This window comes from Apis florea, unplaced genomic scaffold, assembly GCF_048593485.1.
Source record: "Apis florea isolate Af1SG1 unplaced genomic scaffold, ASM4859348v1 contig_3367_pilon, whole genome shotgun sequence".
Taxonomy (NCBI): Eukaryota; Metazoa; Arthropoda; class Insecta; order Hymenoptera; family Apidae; genus Apis; species Apis florea.
The window spans coordinates 6,068,848-6,091,549 of NW_028256746.1; the positions used below are offsets into that span (position 1 = coordinate 6,068,848).

Genomic DNA, 22,702 nt, shown 5'->3' on the forward strand with positions numbered 1-22,702 from the left:
TGCAACTCTCGAGGGTCGGGGTCAACGACCCCCCTTTTGTAACATACATTGTGTACCTGTGTATTCCGCCGGCCAAGGAAGTTCCGTGGCGTGGCGTAACGATCATGTAACAGCCGATTATTTCACAGAGCAGTCGAGCAAAGACCGGTGAATTAATTGCTACGCGAGTACGGGCAGCGGTTTCGAGGTTTCGTTCTCCCGCAATTCTTTCCACAGACGCATCGTTTGCGTTGCATCCGTTGTGCGTTGCGCGAGATTCTTTCCCCTAGAAAAAAAAAAAAAAAAAGAAAATATTGCATGTTAGAAAAAAGAAGAAACGAAAGGAGAGAAATAATAATTTTGGAATACTTTCCTTTAATAATCGTCCGGTAAAAAAAAAAAAAAAAAAAAAAAAGAATGAAAGATAGATTGAAGAAATGAAGAAAAATTCGTCGAATAAACATTAACACGTTAACATTTCTTCTTCGTGTTCATTTTTATTTAATAATTCGTTCTCGTTGAAAAAAAAAAAAAAAGTAGATGTTTCACGGATTCAGAGGTGAACGAATCGAGGTTGAATTTTAAACAGAATACGGGCCCATGCATTTTTCTATTGATAGACTGTAAAACGGAAAAAACGGAACAAAAAAGAAGAGAATGGAAGTTTTTTACCTCGCGGTTAAATTTCAAGCACGAACAAGTACGCGTAATTGATAGTGAATGGAAATTGCGGAATACCGCGAAAAATTTTCACGCGAAACGAAATTACATTTTCACCGTGTCCCTTCATAATTACTTGGCCGTGCATAAACCAGTTTGAATAAAATGTTTCGTCGCCCCTCGTCGTGTATTATTTATTTCGTGACGCGATTCCAATTAATTCGAAAATGTTGACGTGTTTACACTTATACGTACGTGTTATTTTAATTTTCTGATTCTATTTTTCTTTTCTTTTCTTTTTTCTCGAAAACTCGAAAAGTTTTTATAGAAAACGGAAACACACGTTGTATATACACGTGTTTCGTTTCCGTTCGATTTCTCACGTGCGTCGTTGCTTTAATTCAAATTCGTCTCTCTCTCTCTCTCACTATTCTTAGTCTCCATGTTCCTTGACAATTGTCATCGATCATAAGCATAAAATATAAGCGTGTGCATGCATATTAATCCTATAATGTCGCGGGCACGACAAAAAGCAATATGTTAAATAAAGTGATCATCGTCGTTTGGTGCCAAAAAACGCCACCAAAACGTGGAAAATATACGAGTGCTTAAGATCGAGCCTGGATCTTGATGGATTTTTTATCGATCGCTATTCAAAAGCGAAACGATTCTTATGCACCATTTTCAGTTCGATAAATAATAGAAATGCTCGAATGGTGTTGAAGGAGATTGTTGGAAAGTAGAGAGACCGGTGTCGTTCGGTCTCAAGGAGGAAGGAAATTCCGCAAGATTTTTCCTTTTGACCAACTAAGTGGAATAGTCGGACTTTTATCGATCTGATACGAATCCATCCGCAAACACCGCCACGAGGAAGGTGCGTGAGTTTTTCTTCTTTCAAAAAGGAAACCAACTCGTCGTCTTATTGACAAAGTCTATTGAAATTGAAATTTGAAGGTAGAATGAAACGGAGAACGTATATCTAAACACACCAAGAAGAAACAAAGAACCACCTTGAATGAAGAACCTCGATTCCAAACGATCAACGTAAGTCAAGGTGGCCGTTATAATAATCACGTCGATTCCGTAGTAGATATTATCCGGCCAGACCAAAAAAAGATATGACCCATGAAATTTCAAGTACGACCTCGTGCACCAGTCACGAGAGCGACCACGCTACGGACGCGACGGAAATTTCAAAATAATTGCGTTCAAAATCCCAAAAAATGGTCTGGCCGATCATCAAATTCGAACTCGAGTTGAGATGAAACATCCAAAAATCATCATAATCCAAAAAAAACAATGTATCACATTCCTCGCAAGGAGATCCTCCATCCTCGATCAACTCTTTCAAACACTTTCAAACATCTCCCACTTCTCCCCTCGCATGACTCCTCCCCGATGAGATGAAACTTCCAAAAACGATCATCGTCCGAAGAAAGTATCGTATCCTCGCGAACAGATCCTCGATCAACTCCTTCAAACACTTTCAAACATCTCCCACTTCTCCTCTTCTTGTCCGCACTCCACAACTCGAGCAACGTTTTTTTTCCAAACTCCCTCGAACGTTCCACTTGTTCGAGGAAAAAAAGAAACATTCCGCGCAACGGATCCAGCTCGATCCTCGAGCCGGCCTCTCGAATCGGACACCAACCGTGTCACGCGAGCGGAGGCGAGGCCCGCGACGGAGAAACCTGGCTGGCTTACCTGGCTACCAGGTGGACAGCGAGGCGGAGTCGCCGGGCAGGGTGCATTTACGAGGGTGCAAGGCTGAGGGAAGCGTCGGTCGAAGCGGCATCGACGTGCCGCGGCGTCGGTCCGCGTCTTCGCGTGAGCACGAACGCGTCCTTACTGCCGCGGGGTTGGACGGCTTGGCGGTTCGTCGAGAAAGCGAGGGTACGTGCTGGTCACTCGGGAGCAGCGCTGGCGCGATGACCAGCCATCGAGGAAACTTGGTGGTTGTCGGACAACTCGGCCGTCCGAAATTTATCTAACGGATAGCGAGGTGAGAGTTAATTCTTATTTAAAAGAAAGAAAAATATTATGTAGATGTAGGTAGAGATCGTTGAAAATCTGTTTGAATTTCATGAGGTATATCTTCTGTTTAAAAGTTTAGTTGTATGTCAACGATGTGCCAGGTATTTTAAAGTGATGGTACTTTTTTGGAAAGAAGCAATTTTAATGTTCTTCTTCCGTTCAATGGAATAATTTCTATTGTAAAATGTAAAATGTTTCCTTCTTGTTAATAGATTTGAGGAATGTTCTTTTCTTCGAGTCAAAAATTTCAAATTTCAAATTACACAGGCTTGAAAGAAAAATAAGGATAGAATCGTTTGTTCTTAATTTTCTTATGTAATATCGATCAAAAGTGCGCTCTCCCATTTATCTACGCACCCTGCGAAAAGTGTTACAACACTGGTGGATAATCAAATATATATCGGTTCGGACACGCGTGTTGGAGTATTTTATAATGGTGCGATGCAGGCGAGGCCTTCGTTCGTTCATTCGTTCGTTCGGTTGAGCTAGGTCTGCTCAGGATCCAAATTATTGGAACATTAGCTTGATTGAAACGAGCTGGGCTCGGCCCGATCGTTCGATCGATTTTCTGCATGTGTTTTCTGCGGCGCTTGAAACGGTTGCGCCAAATTAAGCGGCGCAAAAATTTACATCGAGATCAGATTTATCAAATCCATTCAAGCTGGGAGAAACCTTGGTGTGTTTATCCATCAGAATTATCGCGATAACGATTGAAACGTGACAAAAGATTAATTTTAATTTCTATCTAGAAATTTGATCTGTATATATGGATCGATAAAAGCGAGCGAGCGCAATTTTTTTTTTTTTTTGATATATTAAATAAAATTGTAAATAAAAATGGTGTTCGTATGAAATGACATTCACTTCTTTAAATACATTTTATTTCACTGTATATGTACAGTTTACATTATTATCGTCGCCACGTGGTACATCTGATTTCGAGTTAATGGGTAACTGTTTACTACAGGATGTAATTCAAAGCGATCAGTCCGTTTCAATGAAAACCTCAGCCGCAACGATACACCTCAATGCATTTACAGATCTTTGTGTTTAAATTCACGCGTTTGATCTTTCGACGCTAAACCCTCCTCGCTTTACTCCTCTTTATTTCGAGTCTAAAGAATGTATCATAAGCTAATTAAAAAAAAAAAAAAAAAAAAAAATCAAAGATATCTCATTGTTCTTCTAACTGTTTTCCTATCGATACAATACGCATTTCACATTATTGTGTTATTCGTAAAATGAATCAAAGCGAAACATACGCGCTCATGTCGAGTGTAAAACCCGTAAAATCTTACGGTACAATCTTGAATGTACGACTCGATAAAGCCTCGTATGTATTTTTATTTATTTGGCTAATTCTTGCACTAATATATATATATTACGATTTCTTTTTATTTCTTTTTTTTTCTTTTTCTTTTTTTTTTTTTTTACAATATTTAATCTATTAACTTTTAATAAATGTAGATAAAAATATTAATTTGGATGAACGTGAATTTTATTTGCCATATTGAGATATTGAAGAATGATATATCTTTAAAAACATCTCTAAAATTTAGGAGGAAAATAAAAAAAAAGACGAAATTTTAATTTAAATTCAAAAAACCGAACATCTCATTCGATTTCTCGATCGTTATGGGCTTGCAAATTTTCGAAGCATCACTTCTTTTTTCCAATATTCCAATGATCCAATGATTAATCCTGTTTTTCTAAGGTGATATCTTGAAGAGATGTTGGTTCACCTGAGAGAATATTGAAACCGACGGAAATACATTTGGCGACTTGTTCTCAATCGATATTTCCATTTGTATATTCAGAACTCGAGCACCGATATACCGGTGACTCATGCACCCTCCTTAATTAATGGTCGTTAACTCAAAACGCGTTGCGCTTAACGAGTCACGATGAAAATCAATCGGTTTCGCGAAATATGCGAGGTTTCGGTACGAATTTCATCGCTTCTGAAGTTTACGCATAGATGAACAGCCTAAAAATACGCAATCCTCGCAAATACATTCGCCTTGAACGCGAAAAGTTTGCTTTTCCTCTTGTTGTAATGCGGTGATGCTCGTATTATATTTTTCTTTTCTTTTTTTTCTTTTTTTAATTTTGCGCATAAATTTCCAACTTTAACGCGATGTCCACGATAGATGGTCATCTTTAATTCATTTCTTGAATGCACATTCTCGATTATTATTACATTCCAACTCTCTGTTCCGCGCAGAATACATTATTGCATAAATGGAAAAAACAGGCAGAAACATTAATTTTTGCGTTTGCTCGTAATATTGCACTTATGTTTATGTCATGAAACGCAATAATATATTATTTTTTTGACGAAACGTCGATGGATACGTCGTTGAAACTGTAAATATCGGCAATTTTATTTAATTTCCTTCACCGAGAAAAATCATTAACGAATATATTATAATTATTATGGCGATCGTTAAATGTTTCTCCGTAAGACAATAATTATCAATTAGTTTTATTTTATTTATTTATTTTTTTTCTTAAGTTATATATTTGCGATACTGATCAATTTTATTGTTTATCTGTAATTATTTGTAAAAGTACAATATAAGGAATAATATTGAAGTAATTCTTTTTATTGCCATAAAATAACTCTAAAACACTCGAAGACCGAGTAAAATTTACATTTTTTTTTTTCTCTTCATCTGTATTTTTTCTTTTTTTTCTTTTTTTTTTTTTTTTCTTTTTTTTCCTTTCTTTAAAAGACCGATTTCAATTCGATCGAAGCACAGCGAGTTTAGATTACAATTGAAATCAGATTAATGATCGAGTTTATTTTAATTATTAACGCCTGAAGTATTATAGCTTTCATCTTTGTCGCAGGGATTTTAAGCATTCTTTAAAATAAATTCGTAATAAAACATGCAAAATAAAGTGGATAATTATACTACGACACATTAAGTCAAGTGAGGCATCAAAGAAATATCAAACGTATTAACTTTGGTACTATAATTTAACACAGGCGATGATCTTTGCGCGAAACAAATTTTCATTGCATAAAACGTTTCTCGCTTGATTTTTCTAATGATATTTATTTTGGCGTGAGTACGAAATTAATGAAAAATTCTCTCACGGATACATTTTATAATAATTATAACAATCTTGATATTGTCATTACTGTATTCTGCCATACTTGCACATGCATACAAGGAAAATATAACATCGTTTTATCGTTTACCCGTTTACGGTTATGATAAAATTTCGTTCACACGTTAAAATACTATCGTCGTTCGTTTCGGTGTTCCTCTTCTATTGAATGAATTTCAAAAGATTTCATTTTACAACGCGAAATATTCGCGATTCTAATGATTGGAAATAGCACGCACTAATGCATTGGACAATGAGCGTAAAATTTCGACAATTTGACAATGAAATTTTTGTTTAATATTGTCTCGTTTTAATAACACCCGAACGCAATTTATCCTATAATATTTAATCGCAGTATCGCAGTAACAAGAATAAAAGTTTGGACATCTAATTTAATCGGGCCACGTTTCATTTCATATTTCAATTGATCTGTACAAAACTGTACAGAACGAAGAAAGAAGAAAAATAAGACATTACATTCTTCGTAAAATATTTCCTTTAAATATCTTTTAAATAAAAAAAGAATTGAATAAAAAATATGATAGATTTTTAGTTAGTTGGAATTAAATTATGCATATTAATTATAATAGAATTTACTAATAAATAATATTTTATCTAGCAACATTGCGTAATTGCTATGAAATTCAATTTTTATTCACAAAACAAAAATATTACGATATTATTATTATTATTATTATTATTAGCTATACAAATTAAATAAATATGATTCTACAACTGCAATATAGTGTATGTGTGAATATAGAATGTTTTACTCTACGCTACTGTTCTTGGTACAGCCTTAGTTTCACGTAGTTACAAAAAATAATGCTCTGTTTTATTTTTAAAGGAACTCCCTGCTGAAATAGTAATAATTTGTTTGAAATATTTGCTGGTATACTTTACACTTTTGATCCCGTTTTATCATGATTCTTTTGAAATCTCTTATGATCTTTCCTATATTTTTCAATCGTTAAATCCACGTTGTCCGTGCTCGATAAACTTAATGCCACAGGATCTAAACTCGCCGCAAGTTTTAAATAAGTTTCTTCCATCTCTTTAGTAATCTTGACTTCGTAATCAAAATCTGCAGTGACTCCTTTTTTTAATGTTTTAGGCAAAACTTTCTCCTCTTCAATTGGAATATCGAAAGATATTAAATCTTTCTCTTTTTCTAAATCAGTATTATTTACATCCAATGAAAAATTATTTACAGCATTATTTAAATTTCTGATTCCAAATTCTTGAATATCCATTATCAAACTATTGCATTTATTTTCCGAAGAATTGTCATATGATTCTCGGTTATTTTCAATTGATTTGCAATTTGTTTGCGACTCGTCTAAATATGTTAAAGAAAGACTTTTATTATCTATTATGTTTTCATTTGGCTTTAATTCCGTGTAATTTGATCCAGAATTATCCATGTGAACCGATGATTGAACCCATTCGGCTACTCTTTGTAATTGGTTATTGTCGTGTAGCAACATCGGTGTGCCTTCTTCGCTACTAGTTGAAATTGATCTTTCAGATCCAGATCGTGACATTTTTTTCGAATGAACTAAAGCGGTATTTGGTTTATTATTTCCACTAGTATATAACACAGTTTTATAATGACCAGCATTATCTAAAAGAATATTCTTCGATCCAGGTGTTACTCTAACGAGACAATTCCTTGGACCAGTTATTCTATTTTGCGTATTAGGTTTCAAATTACCTAATGCATTATGCACGCGCATTCCAGTTAATTGAACGACATCACTAGAACTACTGGAAGGATCGGAAGTTGAAATTACAATACTATCGCTACTAAAAGTTGGACTAGTGGCCACTTCCATTTGCCCAGAATCATTTTGATGCGCAACATTATCGATATTCTTAACTTCTATTAAAGTTAATTGTGTTGCGTGTTGTTGAGTTTCTTGAGTTGATCTATCATTCTTCCAAACCCTATCATTAATTATATCAATCTCGATATCACTGTTAACCTTGTCTTTGCTTTCTTTCGTATTAGTCTGTGATTTTAATCTCGTCCATTCATTTTTCCATAATCTATCGTTAATAATATCGATGTGACTTTGCTCTTTTCTATCAAAGTAATTTTTACAATTTTCAGGAACTATACGACTACAATTAGAGGATTTCTTATCCAATTTATTCCAAGAATTTGGATTAAATTTACCATCAATTTGTAATTCGCATTTTTTATTCAATTTCGTTTGTTTTCCTTTATCAACATTTGTTTTACCGTTAACACACGTATCATTAATTTTATAAGATATTGCCTGTTTAATTGTATTTTCGTTTTGATTTTGAAATATACTTTGATGTTGTGACGTATTGACGATATCATTATGACGTATTGAATTCTTTTTATTAAAATTAAGTTTTGTATTAACATTTATACGATTATCGTCTTTTAAACTGTCTATAATTTTACTATTTCTATTTAAAAATTTATCTTTTGTGCATAGTTGTTGATGATTACTATTCTTTGTACAATTATTCTGATACTGTACTTTACTACTAACATTTTCATTTCCCTCATGATAGATTACATGTACTAATGAATTTTGACTTCCTTTATTCTGACAATTTTTATCAATATTTTTTAAATTATCAGAATGCTTCTCTACATTTTGTGCATACATTGTTGTACATTCATTACAAGAAAAAACATTTGGCATGTTAGTTTGAGTTTCAGCATCAACCATTAAAATACTTCTATGGCAAGTACATGTATCGCAATGCTTTCCAAATACTCTTTCTTTCTCTCGATCTTCTAAAACTTTCGCCATTATCGCTGCCGAGACAACATCCACTGGTGGTTTAGATTCATCTGTTTCGTCATCACTATTGTTTTCAATTGTAGGTTTAGTTACATTATATACCATTGCTGTTGGAGGAAATGTTGAAATTGGTACTGTGATACTTTTTATATCAGGAGACGTAGTATCATTAGAATGTTTCTTTTGTGCAATGTATGTCCTAACTTTGGCTTGTACTTCGGAAGGTAACTAAAATTAATAATAATTTATTCTTACATATATTTTCTTCATATTTTAACTTATAAGTATTTTATAAAATATAACTTACAGAATCATATTTTTGTCCAACAAAATTAGAAGGTTTACATTGAAGAAGTTGTATTGCCAAGTTTACATCATTTCTATATTTTTCCTAAAAGAAAATATTATTTATAAAAATTTTATTTATAATTCAATTAAAAATCAAAATTTTATATTTAAATGTAAACATACATTATCTTGAGTTAAACGATGTATAGTATAATTTGCATCAGCTAATCTATGAGATAAAGTTGCAATATCCTTAGTAAATGCACTTTTTTCTGTTTCACATTTATCTACAATCCTCAATAATTTATCTTCAAGATTTTGATTTACTTTCTGAACACGTTTATGAGCTTCATATAATCTTGAATACTTTTCTTGCCAAATTAAAAGTTCTTCCTTCATAGAAGCTAATTCTCCATTTGGAAACTTGTCAGCTTCGTTTAGAAACTGTGTCTCCATTGTTACAATATGATTATCTCTTTCTAATAAACGTTGACGTAAATTTTCTATTTCTACATGCAAATGCATTTCTCCATGTTGCTGATCATTTTGATTACAGCCCAGACATTTGCAGCCACATTCCTGAAAATTTAAAAATTTAATTAGTTAAAAATAATTTTTATATATGATAGATATAGATATGAGATATTAAAGATCAAAGTAGAGACACATAAACATTTTTTTCTTTGATAATAATAAATGAATTTGTATCATTTATTATTCATTTCAATTAATTGAAATATTTCTATTTTTTTGAATATCTAATTTTATAACAGATGTTATAAATTTTACTATATTAAATTTCCAAAAAGATATTAATTATTAGTTATATATAATATTCACTTATTATTACTTATTTATTTAACATATGTACTTACCTTACATTTTTCAGCCATCGTGTAATATACAAATTATACAAAAAATATTGAAAAAATATTTATGAATAACGAGACTTCGAAATTGGAGCCTCATAACCCTGTTGTTCAATTCGAATAGAAATATGGATAGTTTACATACGTTTCAATATAATATATTTCCTCATAATATCATCAATTACTAAAACAATTTTCGTGATGAGAGTTATTTATTTATAGAATTACTAATATTTAAAGAAATATTATTGCAATAAACTTTGATGTGACAGATTGCAAAATTCTCTGTCGTCTGCCACACATCTAACTCGTTGAAGTATCATCAATTTTAAGATGGAGTTACAAATAATTGTAATATTATAGCCATTACTTTTACGTTTTATGATGTGTTATAAATTTATTGGAAGAAAGAACTATTAAATGGAAAAAAGAAAATTCAAAATAAATTACCGATAATGAAAATCGTACTTAATGCATATATTTAAGGATAACCAATAGAATAATTCGCGAAGTTCGAATCGTATTTCTTATTGGATATTAATACATATTACCATATCATATTATCTATGTATATATGTAGAAAATTGTAGGAATCAACACAATTTTGAAATTTAAAAAGTTTTTATTACAAAATTTTAAAATATATGCAAAACTTATAATAAAAAATGAAATATGATGGTTAAATAAAAATTAAAAAGATTTGATTTGCAGAAATATTTATTAAGTGTTATTATAATTCGTACATAATATTTTTAATCATAAAAATGTTAATGATATTATAATAATTACTTCAAATATGTTTCATATAATATTTGCAAATATAACTTTTCAAAATCTTATGATACTTATAAAAAATGCATTACACGATAAAATACATAAGCCAAAAAATAATAAAGACGAAATATAAAAAAAATTGTTTCGATTATATTGTATCTCCAAAAACAATAAATATTAATATATATAAATATAAAAGAATAAAAAGTAATTTGCAATCAATAATACGGTTTTATTTGTTATGATTTGTTTTTTTAGTACAGATATGAATCTTTCTAAAATGTTTAAAAATTTTATTCATAGTTGATTAGTAATTCTATAAATTTCGATTATATGATACTAAAAGTAAAAAGGTTGTACAATCAATGATTTGTAAGTATTTTGCTTGAATGTGTAATATAGTTTTTATTGGATAACACGAAACAAAATATTGAACAGAGATATATATTTGAAGTTATGAAAAAAATGCGAAGATCAGTATGGTTGTAGAACAGGATTATAGTTATCATTGCATAATTATGCAAAAAGTAGTTTTATAACATATGACACAGCAGTGGTAGAATATATGCATATGTTTATATAGTGCCTTACCCTACAATCGAAATGATCCAAACATTAATGCTAATATCAAATCTGTTTTTCTTTTTGGATACATTATTTGACACGATTGTAAAGTACACTTTTAATAATTCTTGATAAGAGAATATATAATAATGACATATTAAATTTTTTTTCTACATGTTAATTATACAAAAACAAAAATTTTAAATTGAAAATTGATATTTTAGATTTTTTTCTTAATACTGTGTAAAGCTTTTTGTTTTGTTTTTTTTTTTTTTTTGAAAATGATGTAAAGGTTTTTAATTTTTTTTTTTTTATGCCAAAGCACTATATTCATTTGTAAATGTTAATGCCTAACTCTCATATACTTAAGAAGTTACAGATATAAAAGAATTTTTTATATAAAAGGGAATATATATATATTTTTTTTTTTTTTGCCCAAAATGTATGTAATTTCTTTCTTGTCAAGACTGCAAATGTACATTAATACTACATGTTTTATCACATGTTATTCAAATATAGACTTCTTATAAAAAAATTGTTTCTGAACATTTCCTATTATTAGAAAATGTTATTATATGGAGCATAATATTTCTTTTTTTTTTTTTTTTTATATCATGAACACAATTAAAAAGTTTGGAACATTTCAAATGTTGAGCATCATATATATTAATAAAAGAATATGTCCGAATGCAACATTGCTTAACTCTACATATACATTATATCTATATTCATATAGAATTTTTATACTTTTCATAACAACAAAATGACTTTCTGAATAAGTTTTAACAAATTGAACACAAAAATCATCTACAATACAGCAAATTTCATGCATATATTAAACAATGCTAAATGTGAAACATGAAAGTTGCAAAATTTATACTACATATTTGATTAAAATTCTTTCTAACACAGTCTGTTCAATAATATTTATGTTGTGTCTGGTTATATCATTAGAAATTTATCTAAAGACACTAAATGTATCTAGCGACAATACTCCAATTTGTGTCATCGGCTAGATTTATATTATGTAATAGATGGTAACAACTATACTATGCAATTTCAATTTTTCACATTACCATCAATTTTAATTATTATTAGGTTAAAACATTAACGAAAACTTTTTAAAATGATTTAACCACATAAATTAATAATCTACTAATAAAATATAATGCATACTGCATTTGACATAGTCCATATAAAGTTTATATGTTATGTGCCAATGAGATAACAATATATTTGCACAAACGTAATTCTTAAAAATAAATCTCACATTAAAATCACGTAAATAAAGTGAAAGTTATCTTTATGAATAATTCTATGTTACAACATAAATTGAAAAAAATTGCACACTTTAGATACTAATAATATTAAAACGTTCGTGCACGTGTGAAAGGTTCAAAAACCAAACAATATAGTGTTCAAATATCAAGATTAAAGAATATGATTATTATTTAGATTGCGAGATATGATATATATATTTACACAAACATATCTGAATAAAAGAATTGTAAGTAAACAGTAATACGTAGAAGTACTAAAGAAAGAACTATTGTAACTCTCAGAATACTGCATGAAATGAAAATTAAAAAATTAATATATTTTAGTTGGTTTTTGACTCCTTCATACATAAGTAATTCCCAAATAAAAATCAAGCATGTATTTATGATGTTAACAAAGCAAGAGCATAAATTACTATAGAGTTATAAATTGTCTACAATATACAAGATTGAATGTACACAACATCTGTATTAGTATGATAGAATTAAAGTTTCAACTGCAATAAGCTATAGATCTATTAACATCAAAGATGTATATTCTTAAGTGCTAAGTTTTAGTTGTTTTGCTTAAAAACCATAAGCCCAATATATATTTTCATATTGAGCATAATTAAAATAAACATTCATTTTTGTAAATGTATGTTAATTATGAAATTCATGCGTTTGTTAATAATCATCTAACATAAACGATTATTAATAGAATCTCTACTGGAGGCAGTATGTTTACATAACAGGTATGGTGTGCTTCTTTAAAGCAAAAATATTTTAAATTTCTTTGCACCATGAACCTGCAAATTCAAAAGAGGTATCGTTCTTCTATTCGTTAACGCAATACAACAATATACACATACAATAAAAGATAAAGTTGTTGATTTGAACTCGTCAAACATCATTCTCAAATCAGTTTTACTAGAATTTCAAAGCTTACATGGTTTATCAATATTGTTATAAGGCATTATTATCTTAACAAGTTGGTATATTATATCTCTAAATTCTCTATTTTTCTGCATTATAACAATACTGAAAAATAAGGCGAACTTTGAAGCTCCAGTCTTTGTGAATACACTAGATATATATATACACATTAAAGAAAAAGTTCTTTGAAACTCTTTCTTTCTATTACATGACAGAATTTCATGAAATGTTTATTTAAAGAACTGAGATCGCCTATATGAGGCATTAAAATTTATTACATATAATTTAAAGAGGAATTGTATCCAATTTTGGAAATCCATTTAAAATCAATACTGCTCCCTCTTGAAATATCTATAATCTATTTTCTATTAAATCCTTTTTTTGAGGATTAATCAGAAAAAGTGTCACAAGTGATATGACATTTTTTTGTCTTAGACATCAATGACTTAATTCATTCTAATTAAATTCTGTCTAATCTATTATTTTACAAGCAACCTTGCATCCGGAATTAAACATCTATCATCCAATTAATTATTTATATATAACATGTAATAATGCAACATTTCTCGTCATAAAAAATCGTAAGCCTTAGTCGTAATTCGAACAAGGTCATTTGTAATTACAGAATGGGAAATTTTCGTCACTGAAATGTTAATAAATCTGTTCCTAATATAAAAATGTCCACATTCAATTTTTTAAGAATACAATATGAATAATAATATTAATAATAGCAAGATTTTTTTAATATCACTATAAATATATGTATACTTTCATATTAAAACAAAATTTATTAATTATTAAAAGAATTTTGAAATTTCTTTTTTCTTTTATAGGAAGGAACAGATTTTTTAACTATTTTCATAGGAAGGGATCGTTTATACTTTAAGAGCAGCTTTGGGAGACCAATGATGGAAACGGGCAGGTCCTGTAGGATAGGAAGGTGGATGAATCCACTTGTTTCCTCTGTGACCCATAAAAGGAGGTGGAGATGGACCACCCAAAAAATGAGGAGGCATAATATTATACCATGGTTGACTTATTGGATGAGGACCATAGCCCATACTGAAGGAGTGACCGAACCAGGAACGATTTCTATTAAGGTGTAACCTTGGGCTGTTTAGATTGCGTTTCCTACCTGTACCATTATTGCTATGCTGTTGATTTTGATTAGCAGAGCTTAGTGGTTTTGATTTTTGTTGCTGATCTGTATTAGTAGTCAAAGGGGATTTCTGTAAAATATAAAAATTTGTTAATATAGTAATAATATTAGTATAGTATAGTATATATAATATATATACTAGTTAGTAGTAGTTCATTCAAGTTTTTAAGTTATATTATTTTTTAACGCCAATAAAAAATGAAATATAAACATAATGCAATACATAGTGTAACATATCAACCTGTATCTTAGTCGGCCCCTCAGATTGTTTATTTTCTTTTTCTAATCCTTCATTATTTCCTTGAAAAATTGGTACAGTATTTTCTTTATCATCAAATGATGCTAAAGTACAATATGACCCTTTGCTCTCTCCAAATCGGCAGCAAACTTCATTAGGATCAACCCAAAGTGTTAATTCTACTGGTAATGATAGATCTTCATATTTTACTCCAGCAGCATTAGCTGCACTTTCCAAAGTTGCATCCCTCCGATTATGACCATTTACACGAATACAACGATAACCTTGACCTTTGAATGGTTTGTCTGGAAACCAATGATTTTTAAAACGTTCCGTCAACAATTCCACCAAACGTCGTTTAAAACATTCCAATTGATCAGGACTAAATTTTTCGTTTTTTTCTATCAGCTGTACTAAGAATAGTACTGCTGCAGTAATCTCGTTGCGCATGTTGCCTCTGTCGTATACCAAGTTTATAATTTGCAGATGAAATCCTTCTTTGATGTTGTGATACAATATTCTTGAAAACTAAAGTATCATTTGCTGAAGCTGATGTGGAGCACATAGAGCCCTTCTGCACTGCAGCAATGCTTAAATTTTATATTTATATTTTTTATATTTAATATGATCTATGATGTGTTTTTTCTTCTGTTTTTATTTAAAAAACAGCTTTTGCTAATTATTTTCCTTCTTTGGTATACACAATTTGTTAAGATTATCTTTATTCTCACCTGAAATTATATAAAAATTATTAATAAAAAACTGAAGATTGAAAATTTTACAAATATGCATACTTATTAATATATTTATAAACGAAGATATTAATTAAAGAAAACAAACTTTTCTAAATAAACAAACTTGAAAATAAGTTCACATATGTATATATAAGAACTTTGTTTATTTGTTTCTTTAATGATCAAATTAAAGAAAATCTTTTAAATAAGCAAATTTTGATAATATTATATATATATGACTTGTTGCATTAAATTATTAATACATATGTAAATAGATTTAACAACCGATATCGTTTCACGATAGAACTACACAACAATATGTTATGGGTATTAATTAGGTTATAAACCATAACTCAGGTTAGGAAAATTATTTAAAGACGCAAGATCAACAATTTACATCGCATTTACAACGATTAGTAATCAGAAACAATACAGACGGCATTATTATAAAATATATTAGATTTCAAGAAACGATTGTTCCGAAATAATGAGCACAACGAATTATGCCAGCTCATTCTTGTCGTACCAGGTCGTGCCGTGAGCGATTGTTCCTGAAATACCACAACTCACAGTCTTGGTGATTATTTATTTATCGTAATATTTCATTGCTGTTGCAATTATATTTTTACTCAATATACTTAAAAATTTAATACTAATATTAAATTGACCTTACGAATCAGTGACGAAAATTCCGTGTTTCTGGTGAAACTACTACGTCTTCTCTCTCTTTAAATAAACGTACTCGACCCAACACGTGTTACGTTGCATCAATGTCCATGAAGTATGTAGAAAAATATAGACTTTCTACAGTTACTTTTATATTTCTAAGTTTATAAATATAGAAAAAAAATAAGATATTACAAAATCACTTTTAAAATATTAGAAAATAATAATTTACAATGTTTTATGATCACATAATAGAATTCTAGATTTTGGAAAAAGTTTAAATTATTAAAGAATGCTTTGTCTTCCTTAAGATTTGAAATTATAATTCTCACATAAAAATCGTTTTTCATGCGAAAATTAAAAAATTAATAAGGTTTATAAAACTTTAAAAAATTTTAAACTTTGATTATTAATATTGAATATAAATAACGTAAGAATCGTATACTAAAAATGTTAATCAAAATTGAAAAAGTTTGAAACATTCTTAAATCTATCAAAATTCAACTTGTTGCTTACTTCTCAATGTATTAGAAACTACTAGCATAAACAAGACACAAATTAGATCTACTATTTTATGAGATTTTGTATTATATTTTGAAATATTCTTCGCAAAATATCAGGTTGTTTAATATATTTTCTACGATTTAAAGTGATTAATGCAGAAATTATATTCAATCCAGCAGTAAAAGAAACAAGTAAAAGTACTTCTTTTGTTATATTCTCATATTCATATATAATCATCAATATATACATACATCAATATTTCAAGTATCAAGAATAAATGAAAAAAATCATTTATTCACTTGAAATATTTCACTTATTTTTGATAATATTAAAAAATTTAAAAATTTTTTATACTCTTTTATATAAAAAATATTGATTTGCATTGACTAATGTACTAAAAAATATACGATATTTCACATAAAAAAACTGACCATTACAGGTTCTTAACGCGTTCATTAACGAAAAAATTAATAATATTATGTGTTTTTCTTAAAACTATTTAATTTTTGAACTATTTTTTTAATATTATCAACAAGATATTTTTAATAATCAGTTTATTTATATTATTTATATTTATATAATCATATAAAAAATATTGTAAAGAAATGAAATTCAATAACAAAAAATAGCATTTATAAAAGATAAATAAAATATTATGTAATTAATAGATGATAATATATAAACGATAAGTAATTTCGAATTAAGAAAACTGAAAAAAGATGTTCATTAAAAAGAGCATATATGAAATAAATATCTAATGATAAATATCTTTATAAATAAGAAAACTCTCAAAAAATATAATATCTAAAAAAATAATAAAATTAAAAGATAAATATATCTAAATAAGTATATAAAATTAGATTAAAAATTTTTATTTTTGGAAATATAAAAAAAATTTTACGTGCCACTTCCTGTTTTATTATATACTCCTAATATAAAATCGAAAATTTAGCTAAAAATTTTCATATTTAATATTTTTTCAAAAATTTCGCGTGCCACTTTTTGTCGAATTATCTTCTTCTAATTTAAAATTTTTAACATTAAATTTTTGTTCAAATTATATCCATTTTATAACTGAAGAATATAATTCGAGAACAACATAGCGTGTTAGAATTTATTAAAATTTATTTATATTTACTTTTTATATACTTACCTTGTATACTTACTTCTTTAAAATGTTAAAATTAAAATTTTTTTGATCATTTTACTTAATTCTGAAATTTGACATACTTACCTCTTTTAAGCTGTCATATTTTCTGGAATTAAATATATATAAGGTGTTAATATATTCGTGGAATATATCTTTGGAAAATCGATTTTAGAGATTTATTTATTAAACTTACCTTTTCGAATTGCTGAAGTTTATTTATTAAGTTATAAGCAATTAAGTTTGGATTAGATAAAACAAGAGGGAAACAAAATGAATCAGTGTGACGAAGATAAAGTTGTTTCATTTATAATTTTCACAACTTTTACAAGATTTATTCATTTACTTACTTTTATTTTATGAATTTTATTATTATCGAAAATAAATAATTATTAATCGTAATTCAAAAATTTAAAATTGTATTTAAAAAACAACATGGTTTTATATATACATGATCGTATATTTTTAAATAGCCGTTGAAATTTAATCTAAATAGTAATAATACTAATTTTCATAATATAAAAGAAATTAAAATCAATATTTAAATAATTAATAATCTGATTTATAAATATATATTATCATTAATTTATATATATAAGCTAATGTTTATTAAATGTGTTAATAATTCACATGTACATTTCTGACCAATAAATGTAATTAATATAAAAATTTCATCTTGCTTCTTACCTACATGAAAATATGTCCTAAATTTGCGAATAACTTTTTTAATTTTTAAAAATTCTATTTATAGTAAAATATTATCACAAATTCCGAGAACAGACTTAATGTATATGTTGAATATGAATATATTCAAATATAAATTAAATTTATTAAGAAGGCAGCATATCTTACAATTAACAAAAAATTTATGCATTTCGGAACAAATAAAAAAATGCGATCTGCAACAACTTTTTAATGAGATATTAATATTTATGTGGAATTGATATCGTGTAATGTAAAGTAATATTTTTTTAAATAAAAACTACAATGATATTTCAAAATAAATTTTGCACAATAAATGGATATTATTGTATTTTGTGATTCATTATTGCAAATTATACTTTTAAAAATACTATTTTAAATATTATATCATGCAGAAGATATGAAGTGAAAAAATTATTTTTTTATTCAATAGAATAATAATCATTAAATTTTGTATAAAAATAAATATTAATATAACCATTATATTGATTAATGATGAATAATGATGAATTAAATTTGAAACTAAGTACTATCTTATTTAGTAACATCAAAGAAAAATAATAAAAAATAATTTTAATATTAAGAATTATTAATATTAAGAATGATTTTAATGTTACATTGAGTATAGTATATGAAAAAATAAAAATAAAGAAAAAGAAATAATGTCTATATAATGTATATATAAAGAGAATATGATTTTTTTTTTAGAAAATACTTTAATTTTTCAAAAAAGTTTAATTATTTATTTGGTGTAAATTCTCTTGAAAATTTTATCTCAGGAAAACATTTATTGTAATATTTCATTATGTATAACATTAAAAAGTTAGCAAATCAATAAATATATTATAGAAAAATTAAAAATTAATTTAATAAATACATAAATTAATAATTTCTACTATATAAGAATATTAAATAAATATCATAGATATTTATAAATATTTGATGAATTAATAAAACATAATCATTATCTTAGTCAATATGAAGATTTGCCATTAAATTTATTATAAATATAAGTTTTAATTGACTAATGAAAATATTTAATTGACTATAAAAATGAAACTTTAAAGAATACATTATTACAAAAAACAAATTATTATTTTAAATAATAATAATACAGAAATTATTAATTAATATATTTTATAACTTTTTCATTTTTGTATAACTATAAGAAAAAAAAATGTATATACATATTTTACAAATGTTTTTTATTTAAAAACCATATTTTGATTGAGTTTGTTTCCTTGTCAATCTATTTTGTGCCCATTGATTCTTTAATTCCATTTCCATTGCTTTAGCTTGATGTGCTAAATATGTTATTTGATGTTTCTTTTTAGATTGAGAACTTACTCCACCACCTTGCATAGATATTGGTCTTTGTATAGGCTCTTCTGTTAATGCTTTTATTAACCATTCTCTTTCATCTGGTTTAATATCTTCTCCATTTATTTCTATAATATTTGCTTCTTCAATTTCTTTAGGTTTCCGTTTCACACCTCTTTTTCCACAAAGATATTCAATAGCTTTGTCATCAAAAGCTACATTACCTTCTGTATCTATATTATATTCTTGTTCAGGTACTGGCAATTTTGGACCTATTTCTGTTTTATTTTTTAATAATATTTCTTCCTTTGGTAAATCTATAACATTACTTAATGATGTTTTTTGAGATTTATTTGTACATATTTTTTTTATATCAATTTTAGAACTAGTGAAGTATTTAAATGAGTCATTTTTATTTGGACTATCCTTAAATTCTAAATCAGAATTATTTAAATTTGTATCAGTACTCAGAGAATCTGATAAAATATTTGAAACAGTATCATTTTGTGTTAGAGCAAAAAAATCTGTAATAGAATTATTATCTTTGTCTACAGTTTCACTTTCATCATCTTCAGAATTTGATTCATGAGTTACATTTATGGAATTTGCTATTATAGGTTTTATGCTTCTTGTATTAGAAGTTTTTATATCTGTATCTTTAATGAATGGAACTTTTGTTTGATTAGTTTCTATAGTAGATTTAATAACAGTAGGTATTAAATTATTAGAATTTTTAATGTCAATTCCTTTAGGTGGAGGTAATAATGCAAAAAGTTTAGTACCCTTCTGAAAATATATATATATTTTATATTTTTACAGAAATATAAATATTATGATAAATACTTACATTTGATGGTTTTAATTTATTACATTTAGGCTCATTTTCCTTTGGAGTATCTACAAACTTTAAATAAAAAAAATGTATTATTAGATGTATAATTTAAAAAAAAATATATTACATACACATTACATTTATTTAAAAATTTCTTACTTCAGATAAAGAAGGCACCATTATTTTAACTGGCACTCGATCCTTTTTTACTGATTTTCCAGATTTAAATTCTTTTTTCAAAGGAATATCATCTTCTTCTATGATATTACTTATTTCTGTAATCAAAGTTTTGGGTTTAGGTAATTTATTAAATTGTATTTTTTCTGATGACTCATTTGTCTTAGGTAGTTCCATTTCAATCATGTTATTTTCATCATTTTCTTGTTGAAAAGTATTATGGTTTGAAATTGATAAACATAATTTGTCATTTGTTTGTAGAACTGTAACTTCTGATGTAATTTTATTTTCATTTTCTGCATTATAATTATTTCTTTCATCATCTGAACTTTCCTCACTGCTTTCATATGCCACAAGACTCATTGTTAAAAAAGAATATTCAGACAACTGAAATTATCGTTTGGGATGCAATATATACGTCAAAATAATAACCTTAAAGAATATTTGTAACCATAGAATCGTATACAATATGAGATAGACTTACCATCCTATATACGATTTATAAATCGCCATATTCGTTTTTGACGTTATCGATTTAGCAAAAAATAAAATTACGATTTAGCTATAAAAACATAAAATATATATGTAAATAAAAATAGATATGAATAAAATACATATTTGAAAAATTGAATCAAATAGATTTTTTAAAGATTTTATTTAATTAAGATAAACAAAAAAAATAAACTTAATCAAATATCGGAACTGTTTCTTAAATACATAAATTTTGCAATCAAGTATAGACAAAAAAATCAAATAGCGAAAAAAGGACATGGAATAAAAATTAGAAAATCAAAAAAATCACCTTCAGAGTGTCCACCTTGTAATCTTATTTTAAATCGAATCGGTAATGTTGAAAATGACATTGAAATGGTAAAGAATTCCTTGTCCCTGGAACAAAAAAATTCATTGAATGTAAAATCTATTCTATATTTTGTCTGTGCTATTAACTTTGTCTTAAAAATAATTTATATTACTTTTAAATGTATATGCATTATTGATATTACAATCGTGTGTGATAAGATTTTACTGAGAATGTTATTTCTTAACAATGCGTATTATATGTGATTAATTTCAATATTAATAAAATATTAATAAAATATTAATAATTAAATGGTTTTAAGATGATCAACATGAATAGAACTTCTCCAAATATTTTAATAACAGGTTAAATTAACAAGCGGTCTTTTTAAAATAAATTAAAATTATAATAATTGTTTTCATATATAAAAACCAAATTATTTATATAATCAACTTTATTTTTAGGTACACCTGGAGTAGGAAAAAGTTTAATGTCTCGTATTTTATCTGAAAAAACTGGATTAACCTGGATTGATGTTAGCAAGTTTGCTATTGAAAAAGAATGTTTAGAGGAATATGATGAGGTGTATCAATGTCCTATTTTAGATGAGGATAAGGTAATCCATAAAAGAATTTTAATTTTCATATAAATATATTATTTTTTATAATTATATAATATCATTATAATAATGTATTATATTTTTTAATTGCAGTTATTAGATGAAATGGAAACTCTTATGTGTGAAGGTGGAAAAATTGTTGATTATCATGGAGCTGATTTTTTTCCAGAAAGATGGTTTGATATTGTTTTTGTACTAAGAACAGACAATACTATTTTATATGATCGTTTAAGAGACAGGGGTTATACAGGAAAAAAGTTAGAAGATAATATAGATTGTGAAATATTTCAAACCATTCTTGAAGAGGCAAGATTAGCTTATAGAGAAGAAATAGTTCATGAACTGACAAGTAATAATCTAAATCAAATAACAGAAAATGTAAATAGAATATGTCAATGGATTGAAATGTGGAAAATAGATAATCAAGAATAAATTAATTTTGAGTTTTAATATCTTGTCTTTATCGTGATTATGTTTTTATTGTATATATATATATATTTTTTAACAAAGAATTTATTTAAAGAATATAAATATTAAAAAAA

General features: G+C 27.3%; 5 protein-coding genes across 15 annotated transcripts in view; 1 reads left to right on the forward strand and 4 right to left on the reverse strand.

The window, feature by feature from the left end:
* stum (mechanosensory transduction mediator stumble) overlaps positions 1-2,481 on the reverse strand; it is a 22,733-nt gene extending 20,252 nt beyond the window's left edge. The window contains exon 1 of one of the 2 annotated variants that reach the window (XM_086912127.1): positions 2,344-2,481. The gene's annotated coding sequence lies outside the window, so the exon portion shown is untranslated. Of the gene's footprint in view, positions 1-56; positions 194-2,343 lie in introns of those variants that run through there. The other variant, XM_086912129.1, reaches the window with a different exon arrangement.
* Positions 2,213-22,610, forward strand: Ak6 (adenylate kinase isoenzyme 6). Of its 3 annotated transcripts, none has more exons than XM_086912159.1 (3): positions 2,213-2,641; positions 22,006-22,157; positions 22,254-22,610. In XM_086912159.1, the coding sequence occupies exons 2-3, from the start codon at positions 22,032-22,034 to the stop codon at positions 22,590-22,592; spliced, it is 465 nt and encodes a 154-aa protein (XP_086768285.1). In that variant the 5' UTR covers positions 2,213-2,641; positions 22,006-22,031; the 3' UTR covers positions 22,593-22,610. The 3 variants fall into 3 exon arrangements, with proteins under 3 accessions (XP_086768285.1, XP_086768287.1, XP_003694923.1); XM_086912161.1 differs by lacking the exon at positions 2,213-2,641 and adding an exon at positions 16,568-16,755; XM_003694875.3 differs by lacking the exon at positions 2,213-2,641 and adding an exon at positions 21,235-21,906.
* On the reverse strand, positions 5,267-10,190 carry LOC100870791 (uncharacterized). Its single transcript, XM_012488249.3, has 4 exons — positions 9,740-10,190; positions 9,048-9,443; positions 8,884-8,967; positions 5,267-8,804 (listed from the first exon to the last, which is right to left on the reverse strand). Exons 1-4 carry the CDS (start codon positions 9,755-9,757, stop codon positions 6,690-6,692), a joined length of 2,613 nt encoding a protein of 870 aa, XP_012343703.1. The 5' UTR covers positions 9,758-10,190; the 3' UTR covers positions 5,267-6,689.
* Positions 13,458-16,570, reverse strand: LOC100870913 (protein BTG3). Of its 3 annotated transcripts, none has more exons than XM_003694874.4 (3): positions 16,063-16,570; positions 14,664-15,391; positions 13,458-14,492 (listed from the first exon to the last, which is right to left on the reverse strand). In XM_003694874.4, exons 2-3 carry the CDS (start codon positions 15,108-15,110, stop codon positions 14,139-14,141), a joined length of 801 nt encoding a protein of 266 aa, XP_003694922.1. In that variant the 5' UTR covers positions 15,111-15,391; positions 16,063-16,570; the 3' UTR covers positions 13,458-14,138. The 3 variants fall into 3 exon arrangements, with proteins under 3 accessions (XP_003694922.1, XP_012343706.1, XP_012343705.1); XM_012488252.3 differs by having other exon boundaries at positions 16,068-16,562; XM_012488251.3 differs by having other exon boundaries at positions 15,921-16,146.
* On the reverse strand, positions 19,483-21,656 carry LOC100868805 (uncharacterized). Of its 6 annotated transcripts, none has more exons than XM_086912145.1 (5): positions 21,545-21,632; positions 21,227-21,304; positions 20,725-21,129; positions 20,581-20,637; positions 19,483-20,516 (listed from the first exon to the last, which is right to left on the reverse strand). In XM_086912145.1, the coding sequence occupies exons 2-5, from the start codon at positions 21,227-21,229 to the stop codon at positions 19,623-19,625; spliced, it is 1,359 nt and encodes a 452-aa protein (XP_086768271.1). In that variant the 5' UTR covers positions 21,230-21,304; positions 21,545-21,632; the 3' UTR covers positions 19,483-19,622. The 6 variants fall into 6 exon arrangements, with proteins under 6 accessions (XP_086768271.1, XP_086768267.1, XP_086768268.1 ...); XM_086912142.1 differs by having other exon boundaries at positions 19,602-20,519; positions 21,545-21,656; XM_086912141.1 differs by having other exon boundaries at positions 21,227-21,553.
* Positions 22,611-22,702: the final 92 nt, after the last annotated feature.